This window comes from Biomphalaria glabrata, chromosome 3 (assembly GCF_947242115.1).
Source record: "Biomphalaria glabrata chromosome 3, xgBioGlab47.1, whole genome shotgun sequence".
In the NCBI taxonomy this organism is placed as follows: domain Eukaryota; kingdom Metazoa; phylum Mollusca; class Gastropoda; family Planorbidae; genus Biomphalaria; species Biomphalaria glabrata.
In genome coordinates this window covers 7013944-7033985 of record NC_074713.1, presented here as the reverse complement: position 1 = coordinate 7033985, position 20042 = coordinate 7013944, and the positions used below count along the sequence as shown (strand labels likewise).

Below are 20042 nucleotides of genomic sequence, written 5' to 3'. Positions count from 1 at the left end.
TGGCGGCCGTGACGTCAGTGTTTACATCTGCTAGAAAAATGTGGGCCAGTGCAGCCGCGTTACCTCCCTGCCCCCACCACGAGGCGTTAACATTTCCTTCAAAGATTCTATTGTTTTGATCTATCCCTATTCAACCCCGAGTGGCGAAAAATAGAAACCAGTCGACTTGTATGAATGGGGGGGGGGGGTAAACATCACTAAGGCGGATTGCTGTATTGTACCTGACTACAAGTTTTATATAGAATTGTTTTGGGTATCTTTACTTTCTAACTCAATTCAGGGTGTTCTCAAATTAGATTGCCGGTACCGTCATGCAGAGCTTGTAGATGGCTCGTCAGGTGGGGGTATGTGATTTCCACGAGCTATAAATAAGGGGGAAAAAGTGTAATTGTGTATAAGATGCTCGCCAGATAAAGGCCACAATGTAAAGTCTAGAGCTTTCACAGCCAAAAATTAAATATAGAGTCTAGTTTAAAATTCTGGTATTGAATTGAGAAGGCAAAGAAAAGTCAAGAGGATTGTATGTCTACGACTTTTACTTTTTGTTTTTTGTTATGGCAGGGAGGGGGGAGGGTCAAGAGAAAAGTAATATTAGAATTCATGGGCCAAAAGTATGTCTGGGTGTGTTGGTGGAGGCTTATAAAACAGATCATTCCAATTCAAAGGTTTTTGAAAAACCCGGTTCCAATTTAGTGTAACAAATACTACAAGTCATAGGCTAAACAATATATATTAGTGGGATCATTAAAATGCCAGCTGTTTTATTTAAGTATATAAATAAAAGTGGTGGTTTCTAGTTTTTAAAAAAATATATATATAGTCTATATCAATGGGTGTAGCCATTGTGTAATGCTACTAATGCTAGTATTGTTATGAATCCCAATCTTTCCCCATTCTTAATGTATTTAACATTATGTCAGTGCTAGCTTTCACTTCAGGTTTAGTTCATTCTTTGCTGTTCCAGTCTTATGATTAAATAACTAGTTGCACTCAAAACTGAAGATGCTTTTTGAGTCCATGAGGGTTTTTTTTTTTTTTAGAATTCATAATCTTAGGTTGCTTTGATGTATAACTGATTTTAAAGCAAAGCAATCTATAATCTGTTCTTTCATTTCAGAAATATTGAAAACATTCCAAACATGAGCAGGGGCTGTGTTAGCTCTTGTAAACAAGTGAAAACAATGTTTAAGGTAAAGTATTTCTATCATATTGTTTGAAACATCTTATAAAATACTTAACTTATTGTATACTTAACCTATGGTATAGTTAATCTATAATATACTCAACTTATTGTATACTTAACTTATGGTATAGTTAATCTATAATATACTCAACTTATTGTATACTTACTTAACTTATGTTATATTTTACTTGTAATATACTTAACTTATGATGATATATTCAATTTATGGTGTACTTAACATGTGGTATACTTATAATATACATAACATCATGTTTTAGATTATCCCTTATTATACAAGAAAACTTTCATTACCACCCAACTTGTAAATGAAGATGTCTTAGGCATATATTAAAAATTTTGAAATAGAAGATGCGCTGTTATTCTCTGCCGTCTGTGCCCATGTGAATGGCATTTAATATAATGAGTGGTGTTGGCCTGCGCAAACCAATCACCACTTTAAAAATACTGGGCGCAGGCTGGAGGAAATGCAATACACAGCACTCCTTAATCTTTGGACTCGAATACAAGCCTTATGTAATGTTTTTACCTGTTTTTAATTAAAGAACTAATTTGAAAAATTCAAACAAGAAAAAAAAATGTGTTCTACTAAAAATATAGTTATTATTATTTCTATTTATAGAGTCTCTGCTAGAGGATTTGATAATGGCTACAGACGGTCAGATGTCTCTTGGCACCAACACAAATATAGACCTGGTACGGCAGAGGGCTCAGAAAGCAGCAGAGTTTTACCAACAACAGCAAGTTGGGTATGGCGCTGGCGACCAGATGGCTCCAACCACACATGCCTCCACAACAAACCATCATTTCAGAGTCCCCCCACAGTATTCTGAGGCATACACCACAAACCACAATTCTGGGGGAACGCAGGTCCACTCTGCTGATGGCTTCACCGGTGCTGGTGGTGGCACTTACACTAACCTCAACAGAGTCCTCTCAGATGAATCTTTTGAATCTGCTCTGGCCCCTTCGTCCAGTGATAGTTTCTATAGAGCTAAGATGAGGGCTGGTATTATTGACATGAGGAGCTCTTACAATGAAAGGTATGGTGGTGGAAATGGGCGAGCTAGGGCTAGAACATTTCATGGACCACACACGGGTAACAGGCCTCGGACTCATACATATGCCCTAGAAAACAAACAACCCTTGTCTGGGCAACAGCAGCAGCCTTCACAGACACAGAAAACAGTCTCTTTGACGCAGTACAATAGCCATTCACAACAGCAGCCTGCGCCACAAAAACCTGCCAGGACATATGCCACAAACAAGGTTCAGCTTTACAGAAGTAGTAGTGACCTTGAAGTGGATGTTGGAGAAACGGACGCTCCTCCCCCTGCACCAGCAAGCCTCCATCGGGAATATGGCAGCACATCTTCGCTAGACGTCCTGGGAACTAGTGATAACTTTTTCAACATGCTCAGCGAATTTCGAAATCAAGCTCTTGACCAGCGTAGTCCTGCTCCCCCTCATCTTAAAGAACTCCTTAAAGGCCGCCTGGAGTCCACCTCTGAGCCCCTGATACAAGGCTCAACAGACTCATCAAAAAGCTCAGTGAAATTCTTGAATGGATTGGGGTCTGGTGAGAAAGACACTTCTGTAGACGAAGTGGATGGTTTGAAAGGAAATAAAGCTAAATCTAAACACAAAGAAAGAAAACAGCGTGCCAAGTCCATCACGGGAGAAGGTAGTGCTAGTATTCTTAAAAAACTTCGTGGCAAAGTCGACTCTGACCTGACTAGCAATAAGTCAGAAGATCGCACCATTTCAGAAGATTCACAATCTAGATCTGAAGAACACTTACGATGTCGTGCCTTTGTTCATTTCGATTGCCAATCTGTCGGGGTAGACTTGGATAAAGTTATACAACAACGACTTCTTGGTTTATCGTATAAGACAAACATTTCAACAGGTGCCTCTGCGGCATCGGGTCAGAGGACTAGTCTAGCAACCGATAAGGATGACCCCGATATCTTGGCTGATACAGATGAAGGGGACGGTAAAAGTAATGAGCTGGTTCTCTCTTGCCCCTTTTTTCGTAATGAGCTGGGAGGGGAGGACGAGAGGACTGTCAGCTTGACCAAAGTGACTGCCCATAAAAGACTTGCTGGGAATAACACCACCTCTGTTCCATCCATCAGTAGTAAATCTCAGGTAAGTTACTTTGTCTTATACACTTGTAAGATATCAAATTAGTTTGTTTTTCTCAATTTTCTTACTGTAGAAGCTATATTGTTCTGAAATATATTTTTTACATATATATATTTATAATATATTTTTTAGAAAGTTTGAGCAGTTTTTAGTGGCCTTCAAAAAGGGGAATAGCTGCTATTAGTTTTGTGTGGTCTGTCTGTTCGTTCGTCCTGTTTAGATCTCATAATCTAAAATGGATATTGAAAATCTGTTATCATGATATTTTAGATCCTACAAAGCAATGGTTACTTTTTGGTTTTCTGAACACAAAAAAAATTAATTTATATAAAATTAACTATGCAAGCAGTTTTTTCATGCAGACACCATTTTTACAACTATTCACTATTAATAGTAAAAAACATGAGACTATTTAGTATGGGGGTAATGTATTTAGCATATTTTTAATGTGTTTATGCAAATGCTTTTGAATTTTTGTAAAAAAAAATGTTTCTAAAAATTTAAACAAAATATTACTTTGTAAAGTTGTACATTCTTTTGATTGCTCTTCATACAAACTTCCACTTTTGTTTGTTTTTTTATCCATGCACTGCTGCGGAATGTTGGTGGCTCAGGAGTCTGAATTGTGGCTAGTCATTTCTTTCTTTCTTTTTTTTTCATTTAATACCAGATTGTAATAAATATTTGTATATGATAAATATCCATCCATCTCAGTGGCCCATGGAGGACTCTTGCCTGCTTCAGCACATCCTTCCATTCAGATCTCTAGAGCTTTTTGTCACCAAGCTTGAAGTTCATTGTCAATCCATCATATTTGTGGTCTGCCTTGGGTTGTTTGCCTTTTGGTTTTTGCATGTAGGATATATACTGCCAAGTAAAAGTATTTTGCAAACTCCTAGAGATAAAATGTTTGTTTCTGGGTTTCTTTCCATGTTATTCAAGAGTTCTAGAGATAAAATGTTTGTTTCTGGGTATCTTTCCATGTAATGCAAGAGTTCTAGAGAAAAAATGTTTTGTTTCTGGGTTTCTTTCCATGTAATGCAAGAGTTCTAGAGATAAAATGTTGGTTTCTGGGTTTCTTTCCATGCAATGCAAGAGTTCTAGAGATAAAATGTTGGTTTCTGGGTTTCTTTCCATGCAATGCAAGAGTTCTAGAGATAAAATGTTGGTTTCTGGGTTTCTTTCCATGCAATGCAAGTGTTCTAGAGAGTACACTAGATTGAAGTGTAACTGTAGTCCTAACCACCAAGAACAGGTAGCCATCATAATGATTTTTTCCCATTTCATGATAACATCAATATTTTCAGGTTCGACATCCAGCTTGCTGTGGCGTAGCCATTTTGGACTCATCGCCATCTCCATCTGGACAAATTCTTCCTCCACTTGTCTCACACCGTGGACATGTTATAGAATATGTAGACCATGGAGCGTATTATTACAGGCATTTCTTTTATACTCAAGGTTAGACATAAGTTTTAGTACTTAGTACGGTGTTATATTTTAATTTGACTTACGTTTTTTTTTTTTTTTTTTTTTTTTTTTTTTTTGTTGTTGTTGTTGTTTTTCGAGAAGAGAAAAGAAAAAGATTCACTACTCCTTCACCCTATCCAAGTGGCATTAATGTTTTCAACATAAGTCTTATTTGTTTAAATTTGAAAGAATAATTCATGCAAATTTTCATGTTCTTTTGTGTATGTTTACTTTTTACTGCCATCATTTCTAACGTGTTGAGTAGTTTGAATGTGAAATCTTTTGTATTGCTCCATTTAGATCACCACAATTTATTTGGCATGGATGATAACCTTGGACCTGTGGCTATAAGTATCCGGAGGGAAAAGCTAGACTTGGAGGACAGGACCAACAACTTGGGCAAGGCTGACTATGGGACAGCACAGTATAGAATCATCTGTAGGACCAGTGAAGTAAGGCTTTGAGCTCCACCTGTAGCGCAATAACCACAGTCTTGTTGTTGTTTTAGTTCAAAGTATGTTGAAAATGGAACAGATGGTGCCTTTAGGCTAAAAGTCAACTTTAAGAGATGGGGGAAGACCATACAAGTTTAGTAAAAAGAATAATACTACCTAAATTATGTTTCTTCATGCTAAGAATAATACAATGGTCTGATTTTAGCTCATCAGTGTTCTGACATCTTCTGGAGACTTTTTGTCTGTTTCAATCTTTCCAGTTTATCTTTAACAATACATTCATTACAATGCTTTTTATGACGTGTTACAAATTGGGCTCCCTCTCCTGAAACACAATGGAGGTGCTAAGATGAATTTCTGGCTTTTGTTTCATGAGTCAGGTTATGAAGTGGCAGCTTTTGCCACAGTTCATGCACAAGAATGCACCTGTTTTAGAGCTATCTGATAAGGCAGCTTTCTTTCTCTTATCTAATATCACTTCATTCCATTTTGCTCTCTGCAAGGGTCATACCAGCTGTCTCATCTTGGTCATTTTTTTTCCCCCATATTCATTGATGTTTGTAGTTCTAAGTTCCCACATGCAGATATCTCTATAGGCTAATCTTGGGTATCTTGGATCTAACTTCCTCAGCAAGCTTCACCATGTAACATAACTATCATGTACAAATGATAATGCTTTTTTTCTTTTTCTAAGCGCCAGTGTAGTACTGTTGATGTTCATGACAAATTTGTTGAGCACAGGAAGATCCTGTTGTGCTCCATAGTTTGAGAATCTCTGTCCAATCTGTTGAGAAAGTGTCAGGACGAAAGGTCACAGACATAGATGCACCTTTTTGAATATTGTTTTGCCCTTTGTCTTGTCTGTTCACTGAAATCAGCACTTGTTGTTCCCAGTTCAAGAAACACTTTTATAATCCTGCATAATAGCTCTTAGGACTGGCTTTCTTTTTATTTTATCTTAATGCTTGACATTTTAGGTTACAAAATTCACATTGTTATTTCCCTTGTATCAACTGATCAAATTCATTCTAAAATGTAAAAAGGCCAATGACTTGAGAGAGTAAAGTGGTTGTCTGAAGATGATGTCTTTCATCAGGATAGGATTCAATTTTTTTTTTCTAAAATATTTTGTTTTTTGTTCTAGCTGTATTCTTTTATATTACAAAAAAAACAACAACACAGAACTTTACTCACATATTGTCTTCAAGATTTAGAAAGTATTTTGAAATAAAATATTGTAAGTGGTAATTTCTTTTAAGATCTAACAGAGCAGGTGAATTTTTTTTTTTTAAAGTTAACCCTTTGTGTTAGCTGGCTGATCTATCCAATTTCTGGTGGACTACAGCAGTACAGATTTTTAAACAGCTGGGTTATGTGAAAGTTGAAAATGGCCCATGAACTAAAATGTTGGTCCACACTAAGTGTATATGTATTAAGAATACAAACAATTGTATTTTTTTTCTTTTAGTCTTGGACAAGTTTTGCTTATCAGTCCAATTTAACAAAAATAACTATTTAATGGATTGATATTAACTAAATGTTTCTCCTCTTGACTTAAACTTTTTTACCCATTTTTTCAGCTGACTACTCTGAGGGGGTGTATCTTGGAAGATGCTATCCCATCAAGGATGACCAGTTCGAGAGGGGTGCCTTTTAAAGATATTCTTGAAATGGCTGTGCCTGAAGTTCAGATCTCCTGTCTGCGCCAGGCAGTAGCTGGACCGAAAACATGTGAACAGCTGCTGAAGTTAGATGAACAAGGAGTGAGTTACTCAACTCTTAATGACTGACAATTACTCTCATTAGGCTTTTATTCACACCTATGCATATGGTTTTGTAGTTATACATTTTAGTTGTCTTGTGTTGTTGTTGTTTTTTTTTACAATACCTCTATTCAAGTCACTCCTTCAGGAAACCTGGATCCAAAAACCTGGACCCAGCAGGAACCTGGACAGCTGATCTCAAAAACAGCTCTAACGATCTTATAAATTTAACAGTTGATGTTATATCGCTGAGAAAAGAATTACTAGCTCGTTGGCTACACGGGGAAAAGTCTAGTTTGACCGTTATAATTTTTCAAAGTAAAATAAAAAATAACTAAATTTGGCTTGAATAGACTTAAAAAAGATTAAACATGACATAGTCAACCTTAGCGTACCAAAGTTATATGATAACATGGTCAATTTAAAGTTGCTTCAATTTTATTGAAAAAATATCTAAGCTTTACTAATGTTTTTTTTTAATGTAAATCTAATATAGATTACATCTAGATACTAGATTTAGATCTAAATCAGAAGTCTAGGTCTAGTATTAGATCTAGATGTACATAAAATGATAATATCAATAAATAATTGCTAAAAGTACTAAGTCCTGGTGGCTCAATTGTTAAATGCACAATTTGACGCATTTGACAGTGTCAGAATCACGGGTTTGATGCTCGGTTAGAGCCAATTTTTTTTTTTTCCAATTATTTTAAGTTGTGTATTGCAGGTAGTGTGTAATTTTAAAAAAATGTATGTTTTAATGTTTTTCTTGTTTATTATATAATTTAAAGGGGGGGGGGGTGCTTGTTGTTATTGTTATTGACAAGTTTTGACATAATGTCCTAACTAATGCACTACTTCACAGATCAGCAATACATACAAAGTTGGAATTGTCTACTGCAAGTCTGGCCAGTGCACCGAAGAAGAAATGTATAACAATGGTAAGCTACTTGTCTCATAAGATAGAATTTTTTTACCTGTGGCATCAACTGCTTGACTACCTGACAAAGGGGCTTTATAAGGATTTGACCCAAGCTAAGTTATGTTTGCTGAGCACTGAAACCTTTTCCTTAATGTTCTCATTCCCCCCCCCCCCCCCTCCCTTTTTTTTTTTCCAAAAACAAAATGTCGACAGAGCAGAATAAAAGCATGACATTCTTGCCTTCAAGAAGATGATGTGTAGTGAAAGAAAGCAGTCCATGCTCCTCACTTCTTGGTATCACTTTGGAGATGAAAAGTGTTTCAGTTTACGTTTTGAAATCTCTGAAAGTCAGTTTTTGTGGTTACACAATTTTTTTTTCCCCCGGCTGAACATACTCTATGAATTGTCTTATCTGTACACTATGTTACCTGAGTGATACACAGACCATGTTCTCTGAATAGTATATCGAAATATTAGAAATACTTTATGTTCATGCTTTTGTTTATTTGTTTTAGAAATCTTTAGTATCATGCTACATAATTCGCACTAAATATAGTATGAAGCTTTGATAATAAATTATTTCTTCAGTAACTTGGTTATTGTCTTAATGAAGCATTTCTTTCCAAAAAATTTTTCAGAATATAGTGACCCAGCCTTTGAAGAATTTTTAAATTTGATAAGTCAAAAAGTCAGGTTAAAAGGCTTTGAGAAATACAGAGCTGGACTAGACTGCAAGAGTAAGTACTGCAAAGTTTGTTGGTGCTATCAGAATCATTCCATATGTTAAGTAGGCTGTATTGTTTTCTAACAAATCTACTTTAAGGTGAAAAGATTTATTTTCACAACTTTTGTGATGTTTGTTGGTGCTAACAGCGTCACTCTATAGGGTGGGCTCTTTTGTTTTCTAACAATGTTACTTTAATGTGGAAAGATTTATTTTCTCAAGTTTTGTGAATTCTGTGTGATTGTAATGATGACTAAAGTATTATTTTATGTCCAAAGAGTACTCAACTCATTTTGTTGAAATCCTAAAAGATGAAGACAATCTGAAATGGATCAACAGAAAGAAATCCAATGTCTTTGGGAATCATTTTGCTATATGCATTGACTTGTAGAAAATTGTTTTTCATTGGTGGTGAAACTTTTCAGATTTTTAAGTTCTTGAACTATAAGTTCAGTAATGAATTTTCTTGTTAGTACTAAATAATTTTGTTTTTAATTTTCCATTATTTAAATATTATTCTGAAGACAATGCATGCATGTTATTTATAAATAATGGAAGCAGTGGGTAGAATATTAAAATTAAAGAAAATTGTGAGTTGAATTTGGTGAAAGGATGGTCTGTGGTTCATGCCATCATCAAGACTAGCCATTACTTTGTCTTATTTAACTCGACATATTCACATTGTACCTAGTCATGCTCTATTATTTAATTTAATATATGTAACATGTATGCATTATTCATTGTTTCACCACTTTGCTTCCCATTTATACTTAATAAATGAGTAGGTGTAAAATATTGGTCCCCCCAGTCTTGATTTCTTATTGTCATCATGTAAACTGTTATAGACTTTATTGGGAATTTGACGAGATTATATTTAGACTATTTTAGACGGACCTAGGAATTATGGGAATTAACTAAATAAGGAATTATGGGATAGATTTTAACGGTAGCAGACATTAGTAGGATAACAACAACGAGGAAATATGTTATAGACTTTATTGGGAATTTGACGAGATTATAATTAGACTATTTTAGACGGACCTAGGAATTATGGGAATTAACTAAATAAGGAATTATGGGATAGATTTTAACGGTAGCAGACATTAGTAGGATAACAACAACGAGGAAATATGTTATAGACTTTATTGGGAATTTGACGAGATTATAATTAGACTATTTTAGACGGACCTAGGAATTATGGGAATTAACTAAATAAGGAATTATGGGATAGATTTTAACGGTAGCAGACATTAGTAGGATAACAACAACGACTCATCTACTACTCCTAGGGACGAGACATCAGCTTTTAGCAACTGTCGACATTTTGGACTGTGCCCCTTCATTTTCTGGATTAAACATTTCTTTAAGTATCTATCGTTTTCCTTAAGTATATTCTACAAGTTGTTATATGTTGTTGGTTGAACGAACTCCATCTAGACCTAAATCTACATCTCAGACATCTGTAATCTGTTTTACTAAACAACCCACAACAAAACTTAGACTGTCAATGTAAATTTTGTGTGTGTGTATTTGTCTGCAGCTGACACAACAGGAACTCATTCCTACTATACCACATTCAACAACAACGAAATCATGTTTCATGTCTCGACACTGCTGCCCTTCACACCCAACAACAAACAACAGGTAACAAATCACTTTTCCTCCTTGTTGTAAGTCTTTGCTTTTTTTTAGTGGTCACCATTGAGACCAGCTGCTAGTAGGAATGTACTTTTTGATAGTTCTATGAAAACATCCAATTTAAATCTATTTATCAAGCTCAAAATATGTGCAATTGTTATTGTTGGTCTTTATGAAGTCTAACTTTTTCTTTTTTAAAGGTCTTTTTGTTTTTTAAATACAATTATCCCTCACAGGTCTTTTTTTTTCCAGTTCCACCTGGGATAAGTGAATTCATGTGGAGTGGGGACGCTTTGTTTATTTTAATAGTAATACATTATTTAAAATGTTTATTAAACCATTCCCACACTGATATAGATAAACCCTTTCCAATTTCCTTAAATAATTTTGCACAAGGGCCTTTTAAAATACTTTTACATACATGTTCATAAATATGTTTGAAATTCTTAAGCCAAACTATGAAATTGATGCTCACCATTGCTTATACCCACTACAGCTAGAAGGTTGATAATGAATTAGCTGTACTAATGATGATGCAGATGAAGATAAATGGATGTCAAAAAAGATCATTACTGCTCATCTAAAAGCAAAACAGCAAAAATACCACTATAAATATTTTACATTTAACATTTTTTGAAAACCTATGAAACAGCGACTCCACAATAACCAGACTAAAGTAGTCAGGGAACACTGTATGCCTATTGTATGTACATACATTTTGAAATAAAGATTAAAAATGTGTTGCCTTGTGCACCATCAATACTGATGACACTGTCCTCTTCATGAAGCTAGAAAAAGCTGCAAAACTTATTTCTAGTCCTCCGAAAGTGTTTTGTTTTGTTTGGTTATGCACATAAGTCCATATTGCGTCTCGATTATCTTCTTTTGGAAATAATGTGTTTTAAGTGTTTTTTCTTTTGGAAATAATGTGTTTTAAGTTGAAAGTACAGTTTTCGGATCTATTTTTAAATAGAAGTGACATCATTTAATTGTAAATCTTAATATAACTATAAAGAAAGAAATCTGTACAAAAATATTGGATATTGGATGGCTGCTTGGTCGTGCGGTTTGCTCGCTGGACTGTCGTTCGGATTTATCGATGGTCGAGGGTTCAAATCCTGCCCGCTCCCATCCCCCGTCGTCCTGCGGGAGGTTTGGACTAGGAAGTAAACTATCTTCAACTCTGAAGGAACATCCGAAACATGTAAAACATTTTACAAACAAACATATGAGTTGGGATCAAACCCAACACAGGTTATAATTCCAGAAGACTTGAAATGTGTCATGAGGAATTGACAATTAGCACTACTTTCTCTGTCAAATATTTTACCACAGATCTGTATATTTTTTAGGCTCTGAATATAGTAGCTAATTTATCCGGTTTTACCAGGATGTAGTTCCATAAATATTGTAGGCCTATAAGTTTATCTGTTGATCTCTTTCATTTCATTCATATTTATTTAGGGGTTTTTACTTGCTCTTGTTTATATATTGTGTGTTAATATCAACACACCAACTTTGAAGCTCTCTAGGGAGAGAGTTGAACATTGCTGTTCATAAAAAAAAAAGTTTTTTAAAGTTTCATGACCTTTAAGGCCAAACTACTTGTACAATAACAGTCTCAGTTTGGTCATTGACCTGTTGTCACATCATTGATGAGCTTCAGATTTGATAGAACAAAACAAAAAGTATTTAATGTAAAAAGATTTTTTGTTTCCTTTGAGGAAAAAACTTTTAAAGAAATGGCCTGAAAATTCCATTGGAGGAACTGCCTTAAAAAAAAATAGATTAATGTCAATCTTTTATTTAGGCCATATCTAAATAAATCCTTTTTATTTTATAATGTGATAGATTTAGTAAGTGTTGAGTTGTACAGTGTTTACAGTAGCTTTCTCTTTCTAACATGATTGAGAGTTGATTAGGTAAATGGTAACAGGTGGCTCTCACTGATGTCCTCACTATCTGTTTGAAACATCTTAATACTTTGTAGTCCTCATTGTGTTCTTTATTTCATTCATTCTAATCCAGGACAGATAATTAGATATCTCAGTGTGTGGCTTACTTTATTCATTTGTCAGTGTCTTTTTAATGTGGCATATTTTATTCATTATAAAACTGGTCAGGTAATACTGTTTAAATTAAGGGGCTTGGCTTACAGATTTGAATTTGATTGCTGTGGGGATTTTTTTTTTTTCTCAAATGATTTGTTTTTAAACATTTAATATTACCTTGGCTTAGTCATGAAATATCAATCCAGACTCCGGTACAATCATGAGGGTTTATGCACTGAATATTGTAAAGAGTTCTGTAAACTGAAAAAGCGACTTTTGGTTTGAACATGTATTTACACATGAGCCCAAACTAGATGAAGGTTTTAAACTAATTGACACAAAGTTGGTAGCCTTTTTAACAAAACAGTAGCAATCTGAAATGTTAGCTTCTGTTTCTAAGTTTAAACCTATCTCTTCATTTTATATCATCATCCGTTTCTCTATTGAAGTAATTCTTTGATAAAATAAAAATATATTTACCTCCCCAAAACTCAAATTTAATTATGCTTGTTTATTTATTTATTTTTTGCAATATGCTAAAAAAAAATATTTTTTTTAAATTTTCAGTTGCTGAGAAAACGTCACATTGGCAATGACATAGTGACTGTAGTGTTTCAAGAGCCTGGGGCTCTCCCCTTCACTCCTCAGACAGTCAGGTCACAGTTTCAGCATGTCTTTATTATTGTCAGAGTGTCCAATCCCAACACAGACAGTGCCAGATATAGGTCAGTCACGTTTGGCTTTCTTTCTCAACTTTAGCTGGGGCATGAGAAATGGGCCTTTTAAAATTTAATTAAGAGTTTCTAAAAGATGTTTTCATGTATAGACTAAAAATGGATTTGGCCATTTTTTTCCCCCCATGACTTGTAAAAGAAAATTTTAAGACTTGTGGATTTGGCCATTTTTTCCCCCATGACTTGTAAAAGAAAATTTTAAGACTTGTGGATTGCATTGACTGATCTCATATTTCCAGTGTGGCTATCACAAGATCAAAAGATGTTCCTCCGTTTGGCCCACCAATACCTCACAACTGTAGTTTTAAAAAGACACAAGATTTTGTAGACTTCTTATTGGCTAAAAGTAAGTTCCTTTTCTTTTTCATATAATTTTAGTATATCTTTTCTTTCCCATTTTATTTTATTTATGTTCCTTTCTGCCATGGTTAAATCTTTCTATTGGCAAAATAAATGGCAGTATATGCTGACTTTGACCTAATTCCCCTGATGTTCTGTTGCCAGTCATTAATGCTGAGAATGCAGCACACAAGTCTGAGAAGTTTCTAACCATGGCCACCAGAACAAGGCAAGAGTACTTAAAGGACCTGGCAATCAACTATGTCACCAACACATCAGTTGACTCTGGCTCAAAACTGAGTAGGAACTTGATTGATCTTATGTTTTTATCAATGTATTTGGCATGAATAACCTTATTAAGTATTCCCCCAGATCTCTCTAAGCCTCCCACTTGCATAGGATATTTTTGTGTCTATAGGTAAATTTGGTTTAGGAAGTGGCAGAAAGAAAGAAAAACCCAAGCAGAAAGTTATACCAGACATGTTTGCTAAGGGAGCCATTGTGTGGAAGGTGCAAGTGGAAGATATGGGAACAGCTTCTCAGGTAACTAGTCCTCTGTATTTAGTACAACACAAGACTAATAAGTTAACTAGTTGTTAGTATCAGTATGACATATAACCTTGTTAAAGAATCAGGGCAGCCTACAAGACTTACATGGCATTAGCACTGTGGGAATCGAAAACTTTGTGTGAGCTGGTGAAATTATTGTTGTATACACTATTAGAATGATAGTTTAATTTATAAAGCGCTGTTAACAAATATAATGTAGTCTCAAGGCACTATAATAACATATACAGACATACAGATAAGGTCTTAATGTTATGTAAATGAGTGAATTTAGCTTTATGTATGTATTAAAGAGTACACATCTCCTAGCTCAAGAAGCCTCATGAAATACATGGATTTCTATCAAAACTTTGCTTGCATCTTTTGAAAAGTGCAGGTTACAAAAACCAATTACAATGTATTGTAGTGCATTTAAAGTACCAGAGAATATCATCTTACTGCTATATCTGCAACTTTTAATTTATCTCACTCTGTTTTGTATTCAGTAAAACACTTTTTCCCCTTAAGAAACTAAACACCTTGTGAGGAATATATTTGACATAATGACTCGATCTTCTATATGCACAACAAAAAAAAACAACTAATGCATAAAAAAGTAACAATGATAAGCCACATGTTCTTGTAGATTAAACCTACTACCACCTGATAGTCTTTGAACTTTAGAGATTGTTTTATAAATAATATATTTCTGTATCCAGGTTGAGTGTTTGCTGGCTATAGCTGCTGACACCATTGTATTAGTAGAACAAACCAATAAAGATGTGATATTTACTATACCAAGTAGTACAGTCATTGGTTGGACCCATCAGCCTACCAGGTAAATGAATAGTGTGAACTGACTGACACTGATCATTCTCTAGTGTTAAGGGACAGACACATTCTTTGAGCTGACTGACTGGCCATTCATTAGTCACTGAGTGCTTATGAAACATGACACCATGTTCTGTATATTGACTAACCTCCCCTCTTTGATTTTTACTTTCAGTTTACGTTTGTATTTTGGCGCTGGTGAGTGCCTGCTTCTCAGACCAATGTCTGGAGAGTATGAAGAGATGATGGAGATCATTACTAGACTGCAGGCTGTCACAAATGGCACTGAGGTAAAGCACACAGTTCAACAATTTCCTTCTTTTGGTTGAGAACTGTAGCACTTGATCAATTTAAACACTATGATTGAACACTTAGTTGGGTTAGAACTGTAGCACTTGATCAATTTAAACACTATGATTGAACACTTAGTTGTTTAGAACTGTAGCACTTGATCAATGTAAACACTATGATTGAACACTTAGTTGTTTAGAACTGTAGCACTTGATCAATTTAAACACTATGATTTAACACCTAGTTGTCCCTGTATCTGGAAAAAATAGTTTCATTGTTGTGGTCAACACTTGACATGGCTGTTTTGTGTTCAGCACAAGGGTTGACTGCCTGTAAAATTCCTTGCATAGTACAGCTGCATTAATATAGAAAAAAAAAGTAACCCTTTGAGATCTATAGGGTAGGTGATGTTAAGAGTCATCTGTTTCTAAAGCTGACAGTTAACAAGGGTCATGTGGCCAGTACAATGGCCAACCTCTTTTACTTTTGCCAACTAAATTTAGGTTCCCATGGGTGGACTAAGGGTTGTCCTAAAAGTCCTGGACTTAAAAACCTCATTCTTCACAGAGATTCTAACCTGGGACCTCTTGGTTCTGAAGTCAAGCCCTTTACCACTCTGCCACCATGCCCCCATGCATGAACACAGAATACTCTTCAAATAACATTCTACCACACGAGCATACATCTTTTTAAAACCTAAATAATACAATTGTGTCCTATTTCATAGTACTTTCTTTTCCAACTTTGAAACAGACCTCCAAGATGGCTTTAAAAAGAAATGGCCTGGGACAGCTTGGGTTTCACATTCAGTCTGAAGGCATTGTTACTGACGTGGAGCCCTATGGGTTTGCTTATGAGGCTGGCTTGAGGAAAGGAAGTCGGCTGGTGGAGATCTGCAAGGTGGCCACCACCACATTGTCCCATGACCAAATAGTGGATCTTTTAAGAACTTCAGCTGTTGTTAAAGTGGTTGTTGTCCCACCTATGGAAGATGGATCACCCAGGTCAGTCACAAGATTTGTTGACTTTTTCCCATTTTTTTTAAAATATTTCTTCTACACGTGTTCTAAATTGTTTTGTTTTTTTTCCCTCAAAATTAAATGTATCTTATCTTATAATTGTATCAAAGTATAATCTTATGTTCAGCCTTTAAAGGAATAATTTGCTTCATTACAATACATGGTACACAGGATATATTCCAGTAGTGCTACTATATTCCAGTAGTGGAGCATGAAGAGAAAAAAATGACTAACTGTACTACAAGTACAGGATTTTAATGTTCAATATTATTTCTGATTAACATTATCAGCAGTGTCTGTTATAATTAGTGCAGAAGTTTTCTATAAGTTTTCATTAAAAGTATTTTAGTGTGAACTTTAAAAAAAAAAAAAAACTTTTTTTTTCAGAAAAAGGGGGGGGGGGGTAAATACAGTAGGGATGAATTCTTTAGAGTCTGTTTTCCAATATTCATATTGGTCTTATTTGTTCTTGTCTTTTTTTTTTTTTTTGGCTATATTGATATTTTTAAAAGTTGATTGAACTTTGATCTCTCAATAATAGACTATACCTCTTGCAGTCTTTGTTTCATTTTTTTATTTTTGTTTTTTTTTGTGCATCATCAATCAGCAAGTATGCATTTCTTTTTTTTTATTTTTTTTTTATTTTTGCTAAAAACTTGTTTGTTTGTAATTTCATAAATATTTTTTTTTACGCAATTTTGTGTGTTGATAATCATTCCACTTTGATAGATATTGAGGTGTAAGTTCTCAGATAGGAATTGTAGATTTTAGAGATAGATCTCTACTTACAGAGATAATCCTTTTAGTTAGAGATATAAGCTGTGGCCATTCAACATGGATACAGAGAGGTTGACATTGGCTCTATATCTAATATTAATATATCTTATAGAACTAGTGAGTAAATGGCTGCTGTGATGTAACTTCGCATCTGAAATGTACACAGGATGTCTTCACTGTTCAGCCACCAGATATGTGTGTGTGTGTGCTTTCACTGCACTTTGTTGTGTTTTATGTGAGTTACAAAAAGTAGCTTGTCAAAGAGGAAAGAGAAAAAAGTGTATGGGATGTTAGCACCTTGAGTAAGCACAAGTATTGAGAGGTGCTTTGGAGGGGCTAAAGAGTAGCTAAAACTGTCAGGAGTTATTGTGTCACAATTTATTGTGACTTTCTAGAAGTTTCTTTATCCTTGCATTTTATAGCAAACTAAAACTTTGTTAAGGATGATGTGTTTTTTTTCTTGCGATGTAATATTGTTTATGGCCATAGTTAGGCCATTGTTGCTTCATTTCTGTAATGTAACATTGCTCATGGCCACAATTTCACCACTGTTGCTTCATTTTGTAATGTAATATTTATGGCCATAGTTTGGCCATTGTTGCTTCATTTTGTAATGTAATATTGTTCATGGCCATAGTTTGGCCATTGTTGTTTCATTTCTGTAATGTAACATTGTGCATTTCCACAATTTGGCCACTGTTGCTTCATTTTGTAATGTAATATTGTTCATGGCCACAAATATTTGGCCATTTTTGCTTTGTTTCTGTAATGCAAGTTCATGGCAATAGTTTGGCCATTTTTGCTTCATTTCTGTAATGTAATATTGTTCATGGCCAAGGTTTGGCCATTGTTGTTTCATTTTTGTAATGTAACATTGTTCATGGCCTCAATTTGGCCTTTTTGCTTCTTGTTTCTGTAACGTTTGAGTTGTTCAAAAGCACTTTTTCCTTCTTTTTGTTTGATCAAATAATGTCTGAACAGTGCAAATATTGTAAATGCTGCCAACATCAGGCGACTCATTGGCACTGCCCAGGTCAGGGAACTAATTGGCACTGCCCAGGTCAGGGGACTAATTGGCACTGCCCAGGTCAGGGGACTCATTGGCACTGCTCAGGTCAGGGGATTTATTGGCACTATTGGCGTAGCAAGGGTGGAGGTCTTAATTTGAAAATCCCCAGGGGCCCCCAAATGAGTGTTAGAATTATTTTTTTTACATTAAATATTAAGCCAGTACCATGTTATCTTGCCATTCATGTTGTCATGTAGATTATTGACCATGTTGCATGTATTCCACACATCAGACATATATATTTATTAACTTCAATATCTCATGTCATGATGTTGAATGTCAAAATGCAGGGCCTCTAAAGAGGCCAAGCCCCCTAGGCCCCCTGATCTCTTGATGTGCCACTGATTGGCACTGCCTAGGTCAGCAGAAACATCAGCACTACCTAGGTCAAGCAACTCATTCGCAATGCTCAGGTCAGGCGACCCATTAGCTAAACCTTTTGTTTCGGTTCATTTTATGTACAGTCTTATCCTAAACATTGTGGATTTTATGTATCTTTGTTATAATAAAATGTTCTCAGTGGATAGTGATATATGCAAACTTTGTACTAATTTTGTCATTAGTAAATCATATAGAAATGACTTTTTTGTTGTTTTAGATAAGTATAAGGTATAAAAATACTTATTTGCTCATTAGTTCATTCAAGGATTAGTAGATTTTGAAGTTTCTGGACACTGATTCTAGAGGAATAAATACTAGTTTTTGTTAACCATGTATATCAGTGGTTCCCAAACTTTTTTGTCTTGTAGACCCCTTGACATGTTTTTAAAATTTCGGTAGACCCCCCAGCATTTTTTTGTGAAAATTCATTAACTTCAGATGTGCTTTTCTCACTGATTACTATGCGATATATATTTATTGATGACATTCAAAGCAAAATAAAATTTAATATGCATTACAAGAAGTAACTAAACAACAACAACAACAAAAAAACGCCTATTGGTGGGCGGCTTTGATAATAAAATGTCAATCTTGGGCTTCAATTTAGTTCGGGTCAATATTCTATCTTCTCGATTAGATGATGTCTGACTGATTTAAATTTGGAAAGTAAGAAAATTTATCATTGTCATTGTAGGCTTCATTAATTTAATCCTCACATGAAACACTGAGATTATGTCTTCGTGTTGATCAAATTTAGGTTATCACATTGTAGCTGCAAGTTAACCTCATTCAATTTATGAAACAAGTTTGTGAAATAAACTATGTCCGATTCCCGTTTAATTTCTGTGTTTTAAAATAGGATCTTAGCAACCAAGAACTCAGAAAAAATAGTGTCAAAGATAAGCCTTTCGAAAACTATTATACTTCAGTGTGAAGGAGCAATTGATCAAAATTTCAGGCAAAAAGCAATTCTTTATAAATTTCTTGATTCATAACAAAAATATAATAATACCACTACATTATCAGGCAAGGTTAACTAGTCCAGCTTTTTAATAAAAAAGTAAATCGTAATAACACGATAACCATTCATTGTCCAAAACTCATTTCACCATTACACCTTTGAACTGTATTATTGCTTAGAGGAATTTTTAATGATATCAGATATAGGATTGTGTAAAACAGATTGTGTAAAACCTCTTCAATGGTTGGCAAAGTCAATATTTTGCTTATAGTGTGCAGTTTTTTAGAGTTTGATATAAGCCTAAGTAAATATATTGTAAGACGCTCACAGACCTGTTCTCTTCTATGATGTTTAACCAACATTTTTCTACTGTGGCTTAATTCTGAATTTAAAAGTTTTCAAAAGTATTTCAAATCTTAATCTATTTTATTTCATGTTGACTTTTCTCGAGGTTCCAGCTTCGATGGTTTCATAGCGACGTACTTTCAAACTTTGTTACATAAAAATAAAGAACAAATGCAATAGTTGTTCAACAAAGAAAGAATGAAGCCAAATTTTTAATAACCAACAATTTACGGTCAACATTTTATTTTATAGACTAGGCCATGTAAATTATTACTTTCATGTAGACACAATTAAGGTATTTAAAATAATACGTTAAAATCTTTAAATAAAAAAAATCATTCCACTAACAGGGTTGAAATTCAAGGGATTAACTAAGG

The 20042-nt window shown here is 34.7% G+C and overlaps 1 protein-coding gene across 7 annotated transcripts in view; it reads left to right on the top strand.

Annotated features, from left to right (window-relative positions):
• The window catches only part of LOC106055345 (signal-induced proliferation-associated 1-like protein 2), a 57608-nt gene that overhangs the window by 22085 nt on the left and 15481 nt on the right, over positions 1-20042 (top strand). For all 7 annotated transcript variants that reach the window (XM_056023128.1, XM_056023134.1, XM_056023132.1 and 4 more), the window contains 15 exons: positions 1118-1190; positions 1824-3352; positions 4657-4810; positions 5120-5271; positions 6855-7037; positions 7903-7978; positions 8598-8696; positions 10224-10327; positions 12940-13097; positions 13346-13452; positions 13611-13745; positions 13864-13988; positions 14711-14829; positions 14998-15112; positions 15867-16117. In XM_056023128.1, coding sequence (XP_055879103.1) covers positions 1847-3352; positions 4657-4810; positions 5120-5271; positions 6855-7037; positions 7903-7978; positions 8598-8696; positions 10224-10327; positions 12940-13097; positions 13346-13452; positions 13611-13745; positions 13864-13988; positions 14711-14829; positions 14998-15112; positions 15867-16117 — 3284 coding nt within the window. In that variant the 5' untranslated portion in view covers positions 1118-1190; positions 1824-1846. The remainder of the gene's footprint in view (positions 1-1117; positions 1191-1823; positions 3353-4656; positions 4811-5119; positions 5272-6854; positions 7038-7902; positions 7979-8597; positions 8697-10223; positions 10328-12939; positions 13098-13345; positions 13453-13610; positions 13746-13863; positions 13989-14710; positions 14830-14997; positions 15113-15866; positions 16118-20042) is intronic.